The 19,498-nt window shown below is 52.4% G+C and overlaps 2 protein-coding genes across 3 annotated transcripts in view; one reads left to right on the top strand and one right to left on the bottom strand.

The window, feature by feature from the left end:
- AKAP10 (A-kinase anchoring protein 10) overlaps positions 1–4,509 on the bottom strand; it is a 31,328-nt gene extending 26,819 nt beyond the window's left edge. For both annotated transcript variants that reach the window (XM_077312753.1, XM_077312754.1), the window contains exon 1: positions 4,316–4,509. In XM_077312753.1, the coding sequence (XP_077168868.1) occupies positions 4,316–4,337 (22 nt within the window). In that variant the 5' untranslated portion in view covers positions 4,338–4,509. The remainder of the gene's footprint in view (positions 1–4,315) is intronic.
- A 9,362-nt stretch (positions 4,510–13,871) lies between these two features.
- The window catches only part of LHFPL7 (LHFPL tetraspan subfamily member 7), a 77,516-nt gene continuing 71,889 nt past the window's right edge, over positions 13,872–19,498 (top strand). Inside the window, exon 1 of the mRNA XM_077311817.1 lies at positions 13,872–14,471. Coding sequence (XP_077167932.1) covers positions 14,139–14,471 — 333 coding nt within the window. The 5' untranslated portion in view covers positions 13,872–14,138. The remainder of the gene's footprint in view (positions 14,472–19,498) is intronic.

Here is a 19,498-nt window from a genome sequence, read left to right as displayed (position 1 = left end):
ACCCGGCCACCGAACCTGGGCAGGAGACTGGGCTCGTGATACAGCTCAGCAAAAACTTGAGAAGTCCTGGCTCCTTTTCCTGCCCTAGCTGACATCTGACTTTCACCTTTTCTCTCACCCTGAAGGCGGTGTGATGCTACACTTCCTGAACACTTTCTGCTATTTCCTCTCTCGTGCCGTCTGCTGAATTCTTTCGCCGCTTGCTTCGCTTACTCCTTAACCCAGGGGTAGTCAACCTGTGGTCCTCCAGATGTCCATGGACTACAATTCCCATGAGCCCCTGCCAGCATTTGCTGGCAGGGGCTCATGGGAATTGAAGTCCATGAACATCTGGAGGGCCACAGGTTGACTACCCCTCCTCTCCCATTCAATACTGATCAACTCCAACTTTGCATCACATTATGCGGGCGTGTGTGTATTTAAACCATTTTTAACTGCGGATCACTTATGCGCAAGGCGTGATTGTGGCAGCCCGTGGCTGATACAACTTTTACTACTACTTTTACTCTGCCTCACAGAAGGGCCTGCCCACCAACAAGTTTCCTTCTCTTATCTGGCTGCTCTCCTTTCGCCCTCCACTCAAATCCGCTCTGTCACTCAGCTCTCACATGCTCCCTGACTACCAGCACTCCATCCCAGAATCATAGAGTTGGAAGGGGCCATACTGGCCATCTAGTCTAAGCCCCTGCTCAACGCAGGATCAGCCCACACATGTCTGCTGGATTTATTCACTTCTCACATGTTTATTTCTTTGATATCCATATATTCAGACTACCCTAACTCCACCTTTCTGAAATTCACACACTTTTAATCAACCAGAGCATTGATTTTCCATGCAGAAGGTGTTGGGGATAATGCCCAGCGTCTCCAGTGAGTGGATCTCTGGTTGCTAGACTAGGAAAGTCCCTGGAGAGCCACTAAATGCACCAGCAGTCTGCTTTTTTGGGGAGGGGGGGGGAAGGAAACTGTATTACACTCTCCGCTTTACATTCAGAAGATCCCAAGTCCAACCTCTGCCTTAAAAATGTCAAACATTCACAACTGAGATCCGGGAGAGCTGCCACCAGTCCATGCTGAACAAATGGGTGTTTTCTCTCAATTTGGAGGAGGGAGTGAGGCTGAATGGAAGAGCCTCTGCTTGGCATGCAGAAGGTCCTAGGCCCAATCCCTGGCATCTGCAGCTCAAAAAGAACCAAGCAGTAGGTGATGCAAAAGACCTCTGACTGAGACCCTGGAGAGCAACTGCCCCTCTGAGTAGACAAGACTGACCTTGAGGGACTGAGGATCAGGATAAGGCAGCTTCACATATAAATCGGCTTCAAATTCAGACCGAAGCTCAGGATAAGGAAGGCATCAGTGAGGCATGCAGAAGATCCCAGGTTCAGTCCCTTAAACACTCCACTGAAGTTTCACAGGTGGTGGGGAGGGAATTTCTCTGCCTATGGTTCTAGAAGGGAGCTGTCAGTCAGAGGGTTCACCTTGCACTTGGAGCCAGCTTGGTGTGCTGGTTAAGAGGCTCTAATCTTGAGAACTGGGGTTTGACTCCCCACTCCTCCTCCACTATCAGCTAGCTGGGTGACCTTGAGCTTGTCTCAGTTCTGTCAGAACTCTCTCAGCCCCACCTACTTCACAGGGTGCCTGTTGTGGCGAGAGGAAGGGAAGGCAACTGTAAGCTGAAAAGTGAAGTATAAAAACAACTCTTTTTGGTGGATCAATGGTCCGACGGGTTTAAGCCAACTTGACTGTATTTCGCTGTGTTTTAAATAGTACACAATTGTTTTATTTATTATTTGTAAACCACCCTGAGCCTGCTTGTATGGAGGGGTGGCATAAAAATCATATATTGTAAAGAAATAAACTTCCTTTTCATAAGTCCAAAGCTCTATGGCAGACCTCCTGTTTTGCATAACGATTTCAGATTTAGCCTCTAGCGTTTCAATGTCAAAAAGATGCTAGAAATCCATCACCGACCCAAGGGACACAAAATGAATCCAGAGGAACCACGGATTATCATCCAACAATGTCCTGGGCAGGAGTATAAACCTGAAGTTCCACAAGCAAATGGCAATACACCTGCTTCATCTACAGAAAATGACAGGCTCAATCCTGGCATCTCCAGTTAAGAGATTTCTGGCGTCAGATGCAGCTAGGCTGCCCATTCCGAGTTAGGGAATATCTGGAGATTTTGGGGGTGAAGCTGAGACTTGGCAGAATCTCAACGGAGTATAATGCTATGGTGTCCACCTTCCAAAGCAGCCATTTTCTCTTGGGAAACTGACCTCTTCAGTCTGGAAAGGAGCTATAATTTCACGAGATTTCCAGACCCTACCTGCAGGCTGGCATACCTATCTTCAGGTGACAAATATCAGTTCCCCTGTTGAAAATGGCTACTTTGGAAGGTGGTCTCTGTATGGTTGCCAGCTCTGAGTTGGGGATCCCTGGAGGCTTTGGGGGTGAAGCTGGGAATGGGCAGGATTTGGGGTGGGGCAGGACCTCAGAAAATATTGCTACAGAGTCCACCTTCCAAAGCAGAGGTTTCCTCCACGGGAACTGATCTCTTTAGTTTGAGAATCATAGAGTATGCCTATAGCATTTCTGGAGGGGAGATATAAAGGAATTCCAATCTCAGGGAGATTGTACACCTGCTCATTAAGGGAGGTAGAAAGAATGGAACCCAATTTTCCCACTGCCCTTTATATCTCACAGCTCACAGCAAGCTTATTCAGACACTTATGGAAAGGAAGCCATGCCAAACAGAAGCAGATCGGCCCAAAGAATTACTCAAGTTTCACTCCAGATATTCTGTGCCCACGTGATTCAAGCCTGCCAGAAAGATAAACACTTACAACCATCACCACCATGTCCTTTTAGCTAATATTATGTTTTTTGAATGTATTCATGAAAAATTAATTTTGTAATATTGTATAAAAGTTTCAGCTGCATTCTGGTCTGTGACTGTATAAATAAACTTGACTTGAATCCTAGAACTGAGAGGGGCCATACAGGTCATCAAGTCCAACCCCCTGCTCAATGCACTCATCACTCCCAGGGATCCCCAGCTCCCACCTAGGGACCGGTATGACCTTAGAGCAGGGGTAGTCAACCTGTGGTCATCCAGGTGTTTGTGGACTACAATTCCCATGAGCCCCTGCCAGCGTTTGCTGGCAGGGGCTCATGGGAATTGTAGTCCATGGACATCTGAAGGACCACAGGTTGACTACCCCTGCCTTAGAGGCAGCACACTGATGAGCCAAGGACCTGGGAGAGCCAGCTCCAACTCCCCAGTTCTAGCAGGTGACCTTGGGCCAGGTATTTCACGCTTTCCCCCAAATCATCTCACAGGGTGGTTGAGAGGTTAAAGAGAGCTAAGGAAGCTGCTGGACGGGAAAAGGTGGGGCGCAGACGGAGCCAATAATGAAAAGGGATTTTTTTTTGGGGGGGGGAGGTGGGGATTCTGGTGCAGACAGAACAGAGACCCAGGATACCAAAAGTCAAAGCATAAAGTAATTAAATAAATGGGATGAGAGGAGTGACTCCTTCCAGCCTTCTTCCCAACTGCTCTGCCCCTCCCCCCCCACCCTTCCCCAGCCTTCTTCCCAGCTCCCCTCCCCTCCAGACCCCTCCCCAGCCTTCTTTCCAATTCCCCTCCCTCCAGACCCCTCCCCTAGCCTTGTTCTCCCCAACTCCCCTCCTCCCAGACCCCTCCCCAGCCTTCTCCCCAACTCCCCTCCCCCAGACCCCTCCCCAGCCTTCTTTCCAATTCCCCTCCCTCCAGACCCTTCCCCAGCCTTCTTCCCAGCTCCCCTCCCCCCAGACCCTTCCCCAGCCTTCTTCCCAGCTCCCCTCCCTCCAGACCCCTCCCCAGCCTTCTTTCCAATTCCCCTCCCCCCAGACCCCTCCCCAGCCTTCTTTCCAATTCCCCTCCCTCCAGACCCTTCCCCAGCCTTCTCCCCAACTCCCCTCCCCCCAGACCCTTCCCCAGCCTTCTTCCCAGCTCCCCTCCCCTCCCCTCCCCTCCCCAGCCTTCTTTCCAATTCCCCTCCCTCCAGACCCCTCCCCTAGCCTTGTTCTTCCCAACTCCCCTCCTCCCAGACCCCTCCCCAGCCTTCTCCCCAACTCCCCTCCCCCCAGAACCCTCCCCCTTCTCCCCCAGTGCCGTGCCCCTCCCCCCACCCTTCTTCCCCAGTGCCGTGCCCCTCCTCCCCAGACCCCTCCCCCTTCTTCCCCAGTGCCGTGCCCCTCCCCCCACCCTTCTTCCCCAGTGCCGTGCCCCTCCTCCCCAGACCCCTCCCCACGGGCTGGGCTCCTTCCCTACCTCTCCGCTTGAAGAAGGACATGGCGGCGCGGGCCAAGAGCGGCCGGGCCCGAATCTTGCTCAGGGGTCGTGCGGCGCCTTCTTCCTGCCAGCCCCACCGCCACCTCCCGCGCCCCACACCGAGGAGGCGGCAGCGACGGCCGCCATGTTGTCAACAACGGCCGAGCCGAGTCCTTCTTCCGGGGGGGAGAGGGGGAACGGCGGAGGCGGGGCGGGACCCGTAGAGCATGTCGGGAAAAGAAGGGAAGCCGGTAACGCGCCAGCCGGCCGGCCTCTTGCCCTCAAAGGACATGGCGGGTTTGGCCTCGGAAGGCGACCAAGCGCGGGCGGCCATCTCGGAAGAGGAAAGGGAGCGGGTGCGGCCGGGTAGGGGGCGTCAGGAGTGGCCATTTTGCTAGCGGGCGAGGGAAGTTGGGAGGGGAGACATGGTGGGAAAGGGCAACTTGCCCAAAGGGTCGGGACTGGGGGCCATTTTGAGTCAGGGCAGAGGCCGCGCCCGTTGGTTGCGTCCTGTCTTTCGGCTAGGAGACTAAGGGGTTGTGTCTGAGCTTAGCTCTTGTGGGCTCTGCATGCCCAGGAAAATGTGAAACTCTAATTTGGGATTGGGAGGTGACTGGCCAGGGATTCTGTTTTTTTCTTTGGGGGGGGGTATCATCTGGTCATGGAATTGGGGTCACCGTTGGAGGGCAGGTAGTTATGAATTTCCTGCATTCTGCAGGGGGTTGGACTAGATGGCCCTGGAGGTCCCTTCCAACTCTAGGATTCTATGAAGGAATCTCCAAAAGCAGAATCCACCACCTTGAGTCATGAGGCCATGTTTTATCCCCCAGATCTCTGTGGACTTGCCTTCTTGTACAGGTGAACCAGGCCTAACGCACTGTGCTGTTTCACATGTGGCATTTTGTAGCTTCCCACGCAACGTGGTGCTACAGAAGTGTTGAACTGATTATGAATTTGGGGATAGTGTGGGGCGTGTGTCTAATATTGCTTCACACAGAAGGAAAGGCAGCATGGTCTAGCCCAGTGGTTCTCAACCTGGGGGTCGGGATCCCTTTGGGGGTTGAACGGCCCTTTCACAGGGGTCACAGCAGAGCAAGCAGTTTGGCCAGGGGGCACCGTCCACACAACAGCCTTGCGGGGTACATCGAGATAGAGTGTTTGTCTGGAGCAGTGGAAAAGAGTGAGATCAACACGGTGGGACAAGAGGCAGAACTGAACTGAGAAACCCTGGGGAAAAACAATTTATATACAATCATGAACAATGGATTTTCACGCCATTGGTCAGTTTCGGTTTAATTTCTGTGAAAGAACCCTTGCATAATTTTATGGTTGGGGGGTTACCACAACAAGAGGAACTGTATTAAAGGGTCGCTGCATTAGGAAGGTTGAGAATCACCAGCGAAGAATCTGCAGGGGAAGATGATGGCAAACCACCTCTCCTTCTCACTTGGGTTGGGAAATCCCTGGAGATTTTTTGTTTTCTCCTCCAGAGAGGAGGAGAGCTGATCGGGAGAGGACGGCCACGTGCAGACGGACAGACGGGGGAGCATCCAGAAGGCCACTATGTCATCTCTCATATTAGGTTCACATGAAAGAAGAAGAGGTATATAATAAAGCGCTAGTCCTATGTGTGTTTTTTTGTCTTTAAATAGTAATCCTGTAATATGCAAGCTGGAGCATTTCTCTCTTTACTAAACCAAAAAGGTCTAGTAAAAAAAGGTCTCGGAGTCCCTTTCGTCCCCTGCCTTCCCGTCCCCGGGGAGGCCGCGAAAAACAGCGGTACAGGGCAAAAAAGAAAGCAGAGGTTTAAGGGGACGGCCCTGAGTGCCTTTTACGCCCTGCTCTGCTCTAAACACGAACCACCACCAATTCTTGAAAGGTTCATGGAGGTTTGTGACGGCAGGCTCAAAATTGTCATGAACTTCAGTTGGTGATCCAATGGGTGCCCATGCCTACCCCTCGCATTCGTTCAGCATTGTTGAGAAGATTGGTGTTAGACACTTTTCACCCCACCCTTTCACCCCACAGGCCTGCTCTGGAGCCATGTGCAGAGTACCTTTCGTTGTAGCATAGTGTGACTCAGCTCCTACTGTTTCCACTCGTTTCATCTTTGACAAATCAGAGGGGATGCAAACATCCTGATGCAGCATTTGGTGAAAACAGGCATTTTTTTCATGGATCGGTTTAAACATCATGCCCTTCTTCCGTAGCATCCAAGGCTGCATTTGTGGTTCTCACAGTCACATGTTCACAGTACTTTCTGCTTCGCAACAGTCCTGTGAAGGAGGTGACGGAGAAGGACGGCTGGTTCAAGGACAACCAAGGAGCTTCTGCAGCCAAATGGGGATTGGAAGGACCTAGGTCTCCTAAACTGTAATCCAGATTCATAGTCCTAGCTATGGAGAGGCTGAGGGACTCGGGAATGTTCAGCCTGGAGAAGAGGAGGTGGAGACTGGACGTGATGGATCTCTTGATGTATTTGAAAGGTGGTCACTTGGAGGAGGGCAGGGAATGGTTCCTGTTGGCAGCAGAGGACAGGACCCACAGGAACACCTTTAAACTCTGTGGAGAACAGTACTGGCTAGATATTTTATGGGGAAATGTTCACAGAGCCTAATGGTTGCTTGTTTGCTTCTGCAAAGGTCACACTGATTTTGTTCTTCCTGAAGAAAGGGAGAAGCGGGAACCCGACTTAAACAAACAGATCTCCCTGGCATATGCTCTGGGTTTTTCCACCTGTGACCACTTGATGTCACTAGTGAGCATGCAAGAACAACTCAGCTGCTTAAACACCTTCACAACAGCCCTTCAAGGCGGACGTCACCGAATGACTCACCGATTGCAATTCTAACACTTATTGATGTCCATTTTCCAGTCCCACACCAGCACTTATAAACGAAGGAAAATGGGCTTTTTAAATGTGTGCAGAGGACCCTGATCCCTGCCCCGAGAAACCTCAGCCCCTGTCTATGACACCCATCCAAGCAATGTGACATCCCACCATCCAAAGGCATTTCAGCCCCAGAGCCTCTCGTTTAGAAGTTAAGCTGTCCCCGATTTGTGCATTTTTTAAAGGGGAAAGGATACACCCCCATTGCCTCAAACCAAAACCAGTACATCAAAGCTTTCCCTAATGACAGGGAACAATTTCTTCAGTTTGTGAGCTGTTCTTTTTTAAAAAAACAAAACAGAACATCTTGTAAAAACCAAACTGTCCCTTTCCCTAAAGCTGAAAGAAGCCTTTATTTTGGCTCCCCGCAGAAAGGGCTTCATTGGCTCCAAGAATTCATCAGAGCTCAGAACCGAAACCCATTTTCAATGTGGGGGCTTGAAAATGTGACTAGCATCTGACCTCCCTGGTTTGGAGCCTCCCAGCCAGGCCCCGCCCCAATAGAGCCGGGATTCAGGAGAGTTATCTTGGTGGCTTTATGTCAGTTCAGTGACGCTTCAGAAACCAAAGCTCAACCCAGCCATTGGCCAGGCGGAATTTTTGCGATAGCTACCCGTCAGGATTTCCTCACTGGTCCAGTAGCATCGTTGCTTCGGGAACAAGGGGAGGGGGAAGTTATCTCCGAGCTTGCTGAATGTCCATGAAGACTGTCTGCTTCCTTTGTCGAACAATTAAAAAAAAAACCTGATGTTAGACCGAAATGGAGGGATGTTATTCTGGTGGATTTGTGGTACTTAATATCCTGAAAGTTAGCAGAGTACCTCACATAGCTGATATGTGCAGCATGCAGGGTGCATGCAGCATGCAGAGTGCGTGCAGCGTGCAGGGTACATGCAGTCAGAAAACAAAAAACAAAGAAAAGCACATTCTCCAAGGTTGTACCTAACTAATATGGGAATTACTTATTAGTGATCTTAATTCTACATACTTAGAGGTAAAGAAAAGATTCTTATTCTAATCTAGGGGTAGTCAAGCTATGGCCCTCCAGATGTCCATGGACTACAATTCCCAGGAGCCCCTGCCAGCGGATGCTGGCAGGGGCTTCTGGGAATTGTAGTCCATGGACATCTGGAGGGCCGCAGTTTGACTACCCCTGATCTAAATAGCTGGGTGGGGAGAGATGCTGGAAGCATCTTTGCTCCCATTGTGTTTGCAGGCTTGAGGAATGGAGGGGAAAAGAGAGAAGACTCCGGAAACAGGAAATTACCCTCTAGGGACAGGTCAGTGAGATCAGAAGGTGAGTGGTCAGGTTCCTGTTTGAGTCTCAAATCAGGAGACAAAGCACAGAGAATTATTTCCAACATGTTACCTGCCAGGTTCCTGTGTCAAAGTCAGGATTGGTAGTTGTGAGGGTTGTAGTCTCTGGGACCGTTTATGCACTGGAGGTTTCATTCCGGGCTGCAGGCTGGATTTTTAGTTGTGGCAGGCTGCCCCACCTCTTCCTGCACCCACATGGGGGAGCATTTGGCCTGGTGCACCTCATCTGCCCCCAATTTATGGTCCTGCACAGGAGGTGGGACAGTGAAGTTCCTGTGCATTAATGGTCTGGGTGGTGAAATATTAGATTTTGGGGAGTAGAGTCCAGGGAGAATAAGGTTTGGGGAGGGGAAGGACCTCATCAACATCAAAGCAACCATTTTGTCCAAGGTATCTGACCTCTGTTGTCTGGAACTCAACTTGTAATAGCGGGAGATCTGTGGGCAACCCTGGAAATACCTTCTTCCCTAGAGCAGTGGTCCCCAATCTTTTTATCACCGGGGACCACTCAACACCTTTTACTGAGGCCCGTGGGGGGGGGGTAGTTTACTCCTCTACTCTCAACCACTGCTACTAACGCTCTCTGATCGCTATGGTAATGTTTAAACATCCCTTCAAAATAAGATACAGACACGCCACAACAATGAACATAAGGAACATTTTATTTTCATGGAAATCTTAACTCATGACAATGACAAATCAATGGGAACCCTGAGCTTGTTTCTCTGCAACGAGATAGTCCCATCTGGGAGTGATGGGAGACAATGACACCCAAAGTGTGTTGTAAAGGGCCGGGGGGGATGAAGTAAAGGGCCCGGGGGGTGGGGTGGGAGAAGGCGTCCTTCGCAACCCACCTCCAATTAGCCGAAGGATCACATGTGGTCCGCGGCCCACAGGTTGGGGATCGCTACTCTAGAGTATCTCCCAGACTATTGAGTCCTTTTGCCAAAGAGAACAAAAGCTGACAGGGGTCTTATTTTGGGCCCAGATGCATAAGTAGTGTGCATGCTCATGAAAGCTTATCTCCAGAATCAAACTGGGTTGGTTTTCAAGGACTCAGACTTTGCCCTGCCACTCAGACCAACATGGCACCCCACCGGAATGTTCCTGAAGAAGTGTCCCTGCACATGAAAGAAAGCTTATTTATTTATTTATTTATAATTATATTTATATACCGCCACTCTCAAATGTCTCACGGCGGTTTACAATTAATAAAACACATGAAAAACACGCAAACCCCCTTAAAATAACACAACAAGATGGTGATTGATAATAATTTGCCTCCTCCTCCCCCCTCTCCGTATGGCAGTGGATCAATAGATCTTCCTTGCATTTATCCCTGGGAGGGAGGAGCTTAGCTAACTTCAACTCCGAAATCCTCAGATGAAAACACTGAGATGCCGCCCCGGCCTCAACCATATGCCTGGCGTGAGAGCTCCGTCTTGCAGGCCCTGCGGAAAGCTGACAAATCCTACAGGGCCCTTAGCTCTTTTGGGAGCTCATTCCAACAGGTTGGGGCCAGAGCCCAAAAGGCCCTGGCCCGGGTTGAGGCCAGGTGGACATCTTGGGGGCCTGGGACAAGCGGTAGATTCATACCCACAGAGCGAAGAGCTCTGCAGGGGACATAAGCAAACTAAAAAACGTCATTCTGCAGCTTCAGACCAGACCAGCTCCCCACCTGAAGCCTGCTCTATCCTAGAAGTTTTTAAAGTAAAGGTATCCCCTGTGCAAGCACCGAGTCATGTCTGACCTCGGAAGGATGGAAGGCTGAGTAGACCTTGAGCCGGCTGCTGGGATTGAACTCCCAGCCTCATGGGCAGAGCTTTCAGACAACATTTCTGCTGCCTTACCACTCTGCGCCACAAGAGGCTCTTCCTGAAGTTTTTATCCCTTGACTTTTGGAGTCTATTTTTGTTGAGTCCATTCGTTAGAACGCTCTTCTTAATTAAACTCTGTTCTGTAGTTCTTGTTTATTTTATTACGCTGGCTGAATGCTGTTTTATGGCTTGCTTGAGTTTCGGAAGGGATTTAAATTGGACGGCAGCTTTGTGATTGCTTTATGATTGCTCCCGTTAACCTTTTATTGATTTTTTGTTAAAAGTGATGGGTTTTATTGCTTCCCGCCTTGGGGATTGGCATTGGCCAATAGAAAGGGGACACCCGTGGTCTTCAATAAATAACTCATGAAATAAAAATGGCCACGTGCTTCGTTATCGGTACCGAAAACAGACACGTGTTGAAACGGGGGCTCATTCTGTTTTGGAAGAGACGTTGTGAAAAGGGGAGTGTGAGACTTTCTATCACTTGGGGATGAATGCTGCCCAAATAACGGGGAAAATCCCATGTATGGGACTGTCCTATGCAGTGAAATGAACGGATTTAGAATGGCCTTGTTTTCTTAGTTATTCCAGAGATCTAGTCCATGAACTTCTGCGGCAGCTTATGAAAAAAAAAAAGCCATAGCCAATAAAACAATAACTATCCAGTATGAAATATGTGATCTCTTTCAATGCTTCCCAAGCCACTAAGCAGCTGATCCCTCATAGAGGCTTCTCCACAGCAGGATCAGCTGTTTGGTGGCTGATCCAGCCAAATCGGTTTCCCAAATCAGCCAAACTCAAACTGATTTACCGAATCCGTTTAGGATGATTTGAGATATACTGAATCAGAAAAACTTGAATCTGAAAAGCACTTGTCTCTGGCAGAGGCCGGGGGGCCGGGTAGGGGTGCCAGGTTGGGAAACCCTTGACTATTTAGGGAATGAAGATAGGGACCTCAGTGAGGGGCAGTGCCACCCCATGGAGTTGACCCTTCAAAGCTGACATTTTCTCCAGAAGAGTGGATCTCTGTAGTCTGAAGATGGGCTGTAATTCCGGGGGATCCCCATGTCCCACCCGGAGGTTGACATCCCTGCTGGGTGACTTTGACCCAGTCACATGCTCTTTGCTTTCTCCATTTTTTTACTGTTGAGAAACCCCTGAACGAATACGTCAGGCTTCGAGAAACTCCAGAAGTGGCACAATCATGCAGAATATGGTTGGGAAGCAGAGGTGTGGACACGCCCACCTGAGGCCTCTCCCCTTCCCACCGCTCCCGGCCCACCATTGGCCATTTTGGGGGTTGATATGACCATATATGGTCCTATCACCCAATAATGTTTTACAGATTTTAAAAATATATTTACAATTTACAAATTAATTAACTCCCACCTATTTGGGAAGCGGACTTCTAATCTGGCGAGCCGGGTTTGATTCTGCACTCCCCCACATGCAGCCAGCCGGGTGACCTTGGGCTTGCCACGGCACTGATAAAACTGTTCTGACCAGGCATGGATATCAGGGCTCTCTCAGCCTCACCCACCTCACAGGGTGTCTGTTGTGGGGAGAGGAAAGGGAAGGCGTTTATAAGCCGCTTTGAGCCTCTTTCGGGTAGAGAAAAGCAGCACATAAGAACCAACTCTTCTTCTTCTTCAGAAAAATCAGAGCTCTCTCAGCCTCACCTCCCTCACAGGGTGTCTGTTGTGGGGAGAGGAAAGGGAAGGTGAATGTAAGCTGCTTTGAGACTCCTTCAGGTAGAGAAAAGCAGCATATAAAAACCAACTCTTCTTCTTCTTCTTCTCTAGCACTCATTGGATCATAACAGAGTGCTCCTTTTGGTCACAAAAATGAAGTTCTGTTTTAGAGGGTGAACATTAGTCCAGTGTATAGGAACATATCCGAAAATGTTTGGACAGATGCGTTCAAAACAGGAATGCACCAGGGGGCGCTAAGCTACCAGCTTTCTGAGTTGTTCCGGAGCTGTCCTTGTAGCTCCAGCCAGGTTGCTGGAAGAAGGCACTGGGTGAATCAAATGCCGGTTGGATTCATCTGACCCATTGAGGCTCATACCCAGACCTGCATGGCCGAGGCTAGCCTGATCTCGTCAGGTCTCAGAAGTGGAACACGGTTGGCCTTGTAAGTGCTTAGAGGGGAACTTTGTCCTTGACCCGGAAACTGCAGCTGGTCCAAAATGCAGCTCCTAGGGTCCTCACAGGAACATCTTGGAGGGCCCATATCCAACCGGTGCCGAGGTGGTTGCATTGGCTGCCAGTTGCTGTCCAGATCAGGTTCAAGGTTTTGCCCTTCAAGGCCCTTTGCGGTTTGAGCCCTGCATATCTGAGAGACCACTGCCTGTCGTCCTATGCCCCCCACAGGGCTTTGCACTCTGGGGGGTACTGACTTGTTGGTTATTCCCGGTCCTAGACAATCAAGCCTGGCTTCGACCTTTCTGCGTTCCGCAGGGCCTGCAAAACAGAGCTCTTCTGCCAGGTCTATGGTTGAGGCCAGGATGGTGAGGAAGATCGACTTGGGCACCCTCCCCCACCCCAGTGCCAGTGCTATAGTTATACAGCATTCTGGGCCAATGTGACATCAATGGCCCTCCCTCGCTATTAGGTATATTAAGTATAGTGGTGGATGGGTGTTGTGTGCTATTACTGTCATGTTTGTTGTGTTGTATTGTATTTTGTGATGTATTGTTTAAAGGGTTTTTTTGGGGGGGAGGGAGCACCATCTGGGCATGGGATTGGGGTCACTATGGGTGGGTATGTCATCAAAGAATTGAGGCTTTTGAACGCTGGTGCTGGAGAAGACTCTTGCAAGTCCCTTGGACTGCAAGGTGAACAAACCGGTCAGTCCTAGAGGAGATCAGCCCTGACTGCTCCTTAGAAGGCCAGATCCTGAAGATGAAACTGAAATACTTTGGCCACCACGTGAGAAGGAAGGACTCCCTGGAGAAGAGCCTAATGCTGGGAGTGATTGAGGGCAAAAGAAGAAGGGGACGACAGAGAATGAGGCGGCTGGATGGAGTCACTGAAGCAGTCGGTGCAAACTCAAATGGACTCCGGGGAATAGTAGAGGACAGGAAGGCCTGGAGGATCATTGTCCATGGGGTTGTAATGGGTCATACACAACTTCACAACTAGCAACAACAACGTGGGTATGTAGTTGTCAATTTCCTGCATTCTACAGGGGGTTGGCCTAGACGACCCTGAAAAGTCCCTTCTAACTCGACGATCCTATGGAATGGCCTGAACCATCGAACCCAACTGAGCAAAAGTCCGCTCCAATCCGATGGCTCTTTTTCACCCCCTCGGACCCACAAGCAGGACATGGGGGCCCGCCCCTCCGCCCCGGTTCTTCCCCTCCAGCGCCGCACTGCCCCTGGCCAGGGAGGTTCCACTCCGCCCCGAGGGCTGGGACGCGCTTCCTTGCAGCCGCGGCGGCGGGCCCCGTGGGGTGGAGCCGTGCGCGGCTGCCGGGCTCCACGTGACGCCGCGGCCGGAGTCGGGAGACGCCCACCGGGGCGAGGGAGAGCGCGCCGGCCGAGGAGGCGGCGGAGGCGAAGCGGCGGCCACCTGCTCTCCGAGGGCGCGCCGGGCGGGCGGGCGGCCACGTGTGCGGCTGGCCCGCCGCCTCCTCGTCGCATGGCCCCGGGCGGGCGGCTCCCTTCCCGACGGCGGCGGCGGGGCAGCAGCGTCGGGGGCGGCCCCTGCCCGTCCTGCCCCTCCTCCTCCTGCTGCCGCCGGCGGAGCTGAGCGGAGCTGAGCGGGGCGGAGGAGAGCGCGGCCGGGCCCCGATGCTGGCGCGCCAGAAGAAAGGCGCGGGCGGCCGCGTGGATGCGTCGTCGGCCGCCGCTTCGGCGCTGGGCGCGGCGGGCGGGCCGAGGATGGGCGGCTGCGTGGGCTGCTTCTGGGCGCTGCTCTCCTCGTGCCTCGTGGCCGCCTGCAGCTTCGCCTGCCTCTCGCCCGCCTGGCTCGTCAAGCCGCGCGGAGGAGGAGGAGGCGGCGGCGGCGGCGAGGTGAGCTTCGGCTTGCTGTGGCACTGCGCCGCGCCCGGGCGCCACGTGGCCGACTGCTACGCCCTCGGCGGCCTGGGCCGCTTCAGCCGCATCCCCTCCGGCGCCTGGCAGGTGAGCGGGCGGGGCGGGGGGGGGCGGGCTCCCGGGCGCGCCTGGAGAAGGCCTTCCTCCTCCCGGGCAGACCGGCGGGAGAGGGGCGGGGGCGGGGTTCGCTTTGCGCAGCGTGGCTCGAGGGGGAGATGCGGCTGTGCCGGAGACGGGGCGAGGCCTCGGAGACCCGCGGGGCTCCCTCGCCGACCAGCCTCCCCCGCCCGCTGGTCCCAGGCCACGGTCCGACTAGATGCGCGGCCGCCCTGGGGGAGGACCGAGGCTTTGTTCGGGGCGCGCCGTCCTGGCCGGGACAGGCGGCCCTTGTGGGAGAGGCGCAGGCTGGGAGTCGGGCGGGCTCCGGGGCGCGCTCCGCTATTTGGCCAAAAGCCACGGAGCGGCCGCCTGTCGGGCGGAGACCTTGGAGAGCGACCGGCAGCCTCTGGGCGACCGCCTGGCCTGGGGCTCCGTCGGGCCGGGCGAGCTGGTGGACGGATGCGGGGGGCGTTCGGCTCCCCTAGAAGGGGAGCCTTGGAGGGGTCGCCGGAGCTGGGCGCGTGGCGCAGACCGGGTGGCCACTGCTGTCGTCTCCGGCGCCGGACTCTGCTTGGCGGCGGAGAAAGATCTCCGTCGGGGCTCTTTGCAGGCTTTCGGCGGCCCTCCGTTGCCCAAAGGGCCCCCGGCAAGTCGACGCCGCTCCAAAGGCATCCCTAGATTTATTCAAGTGGGTCGTCGAGTTGGTCTGAAGCAGCACAATAAAGCAAAATGAGAGTCCAGGAGCCCCTTTAAGATCAACAAAGATTAATTCAAGGCGTGAGCTTTCGAGTGCAAGCACTCTTCGGCAGACTATGAAATCCCTAGATTTGAGTTCGCCATGGCTTTTAGGAAAACCTCCCGTTTGAACCGATGAAACGCCCCTTGGATAACCTCTGATGGAAGCAAAGCTGCTCACTGCCAGAGAAGCCGAACTCCTTCTGTTTGGGAATGGGTGCTTGGAGGAGGAGCTCGGAGGATCAGGTCGCCCCCTCTGCTGCCCTTGGAAGTGGTGATGTGACTTCTACTCTCCTCCATGGGCTTGGGTGGCTTTGGCCCAGTTAGAGTTCTCGTAGAGCTGTTCTCACAAAGCAGTTCTTATAGAGCTCTCTCAGCCTCACCTCCCTCACTTGGTGTCTGTTGTGGGGAAAGGACAGGAAGGCAATTGTCAGCGGGGTATACAAACCAGCTCTTCCTCTTTTTCTTCTTCCTGTGCCTTTGACAGCAGCCTGAGTCGGTCCATAAAAGTGCCATGAGTCTAACAAATGACTAATTTGGGGTTGCCTGTATGGGACTCCACGGTTAAACCAGCGTCCTGGTGTCTGCATTCTGGCTCATCCTCAGTCTGGTGTTGAAGGCGCCAGGGAAGATAAAGGGGAGCTGAATCTTGACAAGGCAGAGGTGATGCTGGTGGGTTAGAATTCTCAGTTCAGTAGTCTGATTTCCCCCTGTTGAGGGAGTGCAGCTTTTAATGAGAAGCTTGGTGAACAGTGTTTTAATTCCCATAGATCCATTGTCCTGTTTCGATAGACAGGCACCGATTGGGAAATATGCTTCTTTCGAGCTGCTTTCAGTTCAGAAGTTAAAGCGAAGATGTTTTTCATCTTACTCTGCTTGATGGTGTGAGGATGTACCGCCTTCTTCCAGATTCAACGAAAGTGTGGTTGAAATCGACATTAGTGGAACATGTATGACTGTTGAAGCACACGGTTTCCTTCTTTGGTTGCTGCATTATCCTGTGTGATGATTTCGTTTTGCGCTCTTTCTGAGCCTGACACCAACCTGCAAGGTAGTCTGGGCTCCAACGTCAACCAGTAGCTGTGGGGAGACTTGAACCTGGGTCTTTGCAGTTGTCGCCCGATAATATTACATCATCCTGGCATTGCTGTGTCCCCACTCCCAATTCAATGAGTCAGTGTCTTATTAAACAGACCGTGGAGCCAAAAGACAATATTTTGAGCGGGGAGGGTGCTGTGTTCAGTGTACGTTGTGGGTCTCGTCTGGTAGAGTTGTATGAATGCTTGGCAAGGCTGGGTGGAGAATCCACTCTGTGCCATGCAGAGGGAGAAATCCAGAATATATGGTGAGCTCTAAGCCAAGGGTAGCCCAACGGTGACTCTGCAGATATCCATGAACTATGATTCCCATGAGCCCGTACCAGCAATTGGGGTCGTGGTAATGGACACATGGAGAGCCACAGTTTGGTCAGCCCTGCTTTAGGCAATTCAGGGCACACAATGATTCCTGACATTGGTCAGTTTGCTGGCTTGGCCTGCCCACTATCCAGTGGGATGTGATGACAGACCCTTGTATAGGATTAAAGGTGAAGGTCTCCCCTATGCAAGCACTGGGTTATGTCTGACCCTTGGGGTGACGCCCTCTAGCGTTTTCACGGCAGACTCAATACGGGGTGGTTTGCCAGTGCCTTCCCCGTCATTACCGTTTACCCCTCAACAGCAAGCTGGGTACTCATTTTACCGACCTCGGAAGGATGGAAGGCTGAGTCAACCTTGAGCCGGCTGCTGGGATCGAACTCCCAGCCTCATGGGCAGAGCTTTCAGACAGCATTTCTGCTGCCTTACCACTCTGTGCCACAATTACACCCCTTTAAAGCTGGGGGAGGACGGGGGAGATTTGAGTCCGGTTTCTCTTTGTCCAGCCTTGTTCCCTTCCGGTGTCTCAGCCAGAGTGTTATATTGGTGGTTTCCTGGTGGCGCTCAAGCGTTTGTAGAAGATGACAATGTTATACATGTTTGAGAATGAAAAACAAAGCAAACCAAGGCTAACCTCGGCAGAGTGGTGTCAAAAATGGTCAGATTCTTGGTGCTGCCCTAAAGCTCCCTGGAAGGCTTGGGGTCACCCACTGTTCTTGCGATAACCAAAATATTTTTAAAGGGTCGCCTCCAGCACTGGTCAGGGTGTGTCTTATTTCTCTTGGATCAGGGATAGTCAAACTGCAGCCCTCCAGATGTCAGTGGACTACAATTCCCATGAGCCCCTGCCAGCAAACAGTGGCAGGGGCTCATGGGAATTGTAGTCCACTGACATCTGGAGGGCCGCAGTTTGACTACCCCTGTCTTGGATCATGATAACGTGATGCTGCCTTGTACTGAACTGGTCCATTAAATTTTGTGAAGCCCATTAGGTTTCTTGATGGCCCTGGGAGGGTTTCCCAAAGGGGTGTGATTTTTTACATGTTTAAAAAAATTGTTAAACATTTATCGGGTGATATGGTCACGTTGACCCCCCCCCCCCCAGAATGGCCAGTGATGGGCCGGGAGGCGGTGGGAAGGGGAGGGGCCCCGGGTGGGCATGTGCACAGCGATGCTTCCCAACCACATTCTGCATGATCCGTGCCACTTCTGGGGTTTTACCTGGCAGTTTTAACCGGAGATGTGGGGGGTTGTACCTGCGGCCTCCTGCATGCTCTGCCGCCGATCCTCGGCCCCTGACCTTGCTCTTTAATCCGGAGACGTATGCCAGAGTGGCTTTGAACGGTCGCTGAAAATCTTGGACTTTGTACTGGACATTTTTCCTTTGCACCTCCTCCCCCCTTTCCCGACTTACCGCAGGTGAAATATGAAGACCCTCTCCCCCCGCCCCCCCCCGCCAGTGCCTCCCTGCCCCTCCTTGTGGGGAAGGGGGGTGGGTTCCAGCAGAGCATCCAGGAGGTGATCAGTAATGCACAAGCCGTGTGTTTGCGCTGGGGGAATTATGTTAATCGCCCTACAAATGAGGCTTTGAATAATGCCCAGGGGTTAATTAACAGGCCTTTCTTCTGCAAAGAGAGCTGCCTCGTCTGCCTAAAATGGCAAACGCTGTCTTCATTTCCCACCCTTGTCTTCATTTCCCACCCTTCTTGTCTAATCTCCTTCCGACTTGGATTTGCAGCTTCATCCCGAACCTGCCCGTCTTTTGAATTATCGCTCCGCTTCTTAAGTGGACCCCCCTCCGCGTTTTGACACGGCGACTTAGGTGCTCGAGGAATCTCCCTCGCAAATCCAGGGAGAATTTGAATGGGGTTCCTCTGCCGCACTAGCCCTTGCCAAAACGGAGGCAGAAATGTGTCGAACAATGAGTCTGACGGCACAGCTCTGTGTGGGGCGGCATAGGCTCCGTCTTCAGAGAGCTGGCGTGGTGTGGTGGTTAAACAGCAGCAGACTCTGTTGTGGAGAACTGGATTTGATTCCCCCCTCCTCCACATGCAGCCAGGTGGGCGATCTTGGGACAGTTCTCTCAGAATTCTCTCAGCCTCACGGAACTGACAAGGGCGTCTGTTGTTGGGCAAGGAAGGACAGGCGATTATAAGCGGCTTCGAGACCCGTAAGGCTTGCTGGGTGACCTGGGGTCTACCTCAGTTCTCTCAGAGCTCTCTCAGCCGTGCCTACCTCACAGGGTGTCTGTTGTACGGAGGGGAAAGGGAAGGTGACTGTAAGCAGCTTTGAGACTCCTTCGGGTAGAGAAAAGCGGCATATAAGAACCAATTATTCTTCTTCAGTAATATCAGGGCTCTCTCAGCCTCACCCGGCGATGCAGCCAGCATTACTGGGACAATCTTTTTTAGAGTAGGGTCGTTTTGTGAATCTCCCTTGAAGAACAGGAGAGGGGAGTAGGCAGTATGCTAGCAGCCTTGCTAGCATGAATGCTCACCATTGGAGTAGCAGTGTCTGGTGTACAAAGTTAAGAGGAAGAAGAAGACCCTGAAGGGGGCAGCAAGAAGACTGTTAGATAGGTCAGAGAGTTCAGGACCTTTCTATCTTTTAAGTGTGCCTTTTGTCTGTCCCTAGACTGAGATTCTTGTGGCGCAGGGTGGTAAGGCAGCGACATGCTGTCTGAAGCTGTCTGCCCATGAGGCTGGGAGTTCAATCCCAGCAGCCGGCTCAAGGTTGACTCAGCCTTCCATCCTTTCGAGGTTGGTAAAATGAGTACCCAGCTTGCTGGGGGGTAAACGGTAATGACTGGGGAAGGCACTGGCAAACCACCCCGTATTGAGTCTGCCATGAAAATGCTAGAGGGCG

This window comes from Paroedura picta, chromosome 15 (assembly GCF_049243985.1).
Source record: "Paroedura picta isolate Pp20150507F chromosome 15, Ppicta_v3.0, whole genome shotgun sequence".
NCBI classification, from domain to species: Eukaryota; Metazoa; Chordata; class Lepidosauria; order Squamata; family Gekkonidae; genus Paroedura; species Paroedura picta.
This window is presented reverse-complemented; position numbering and strand designations above follow the sequence as displayed.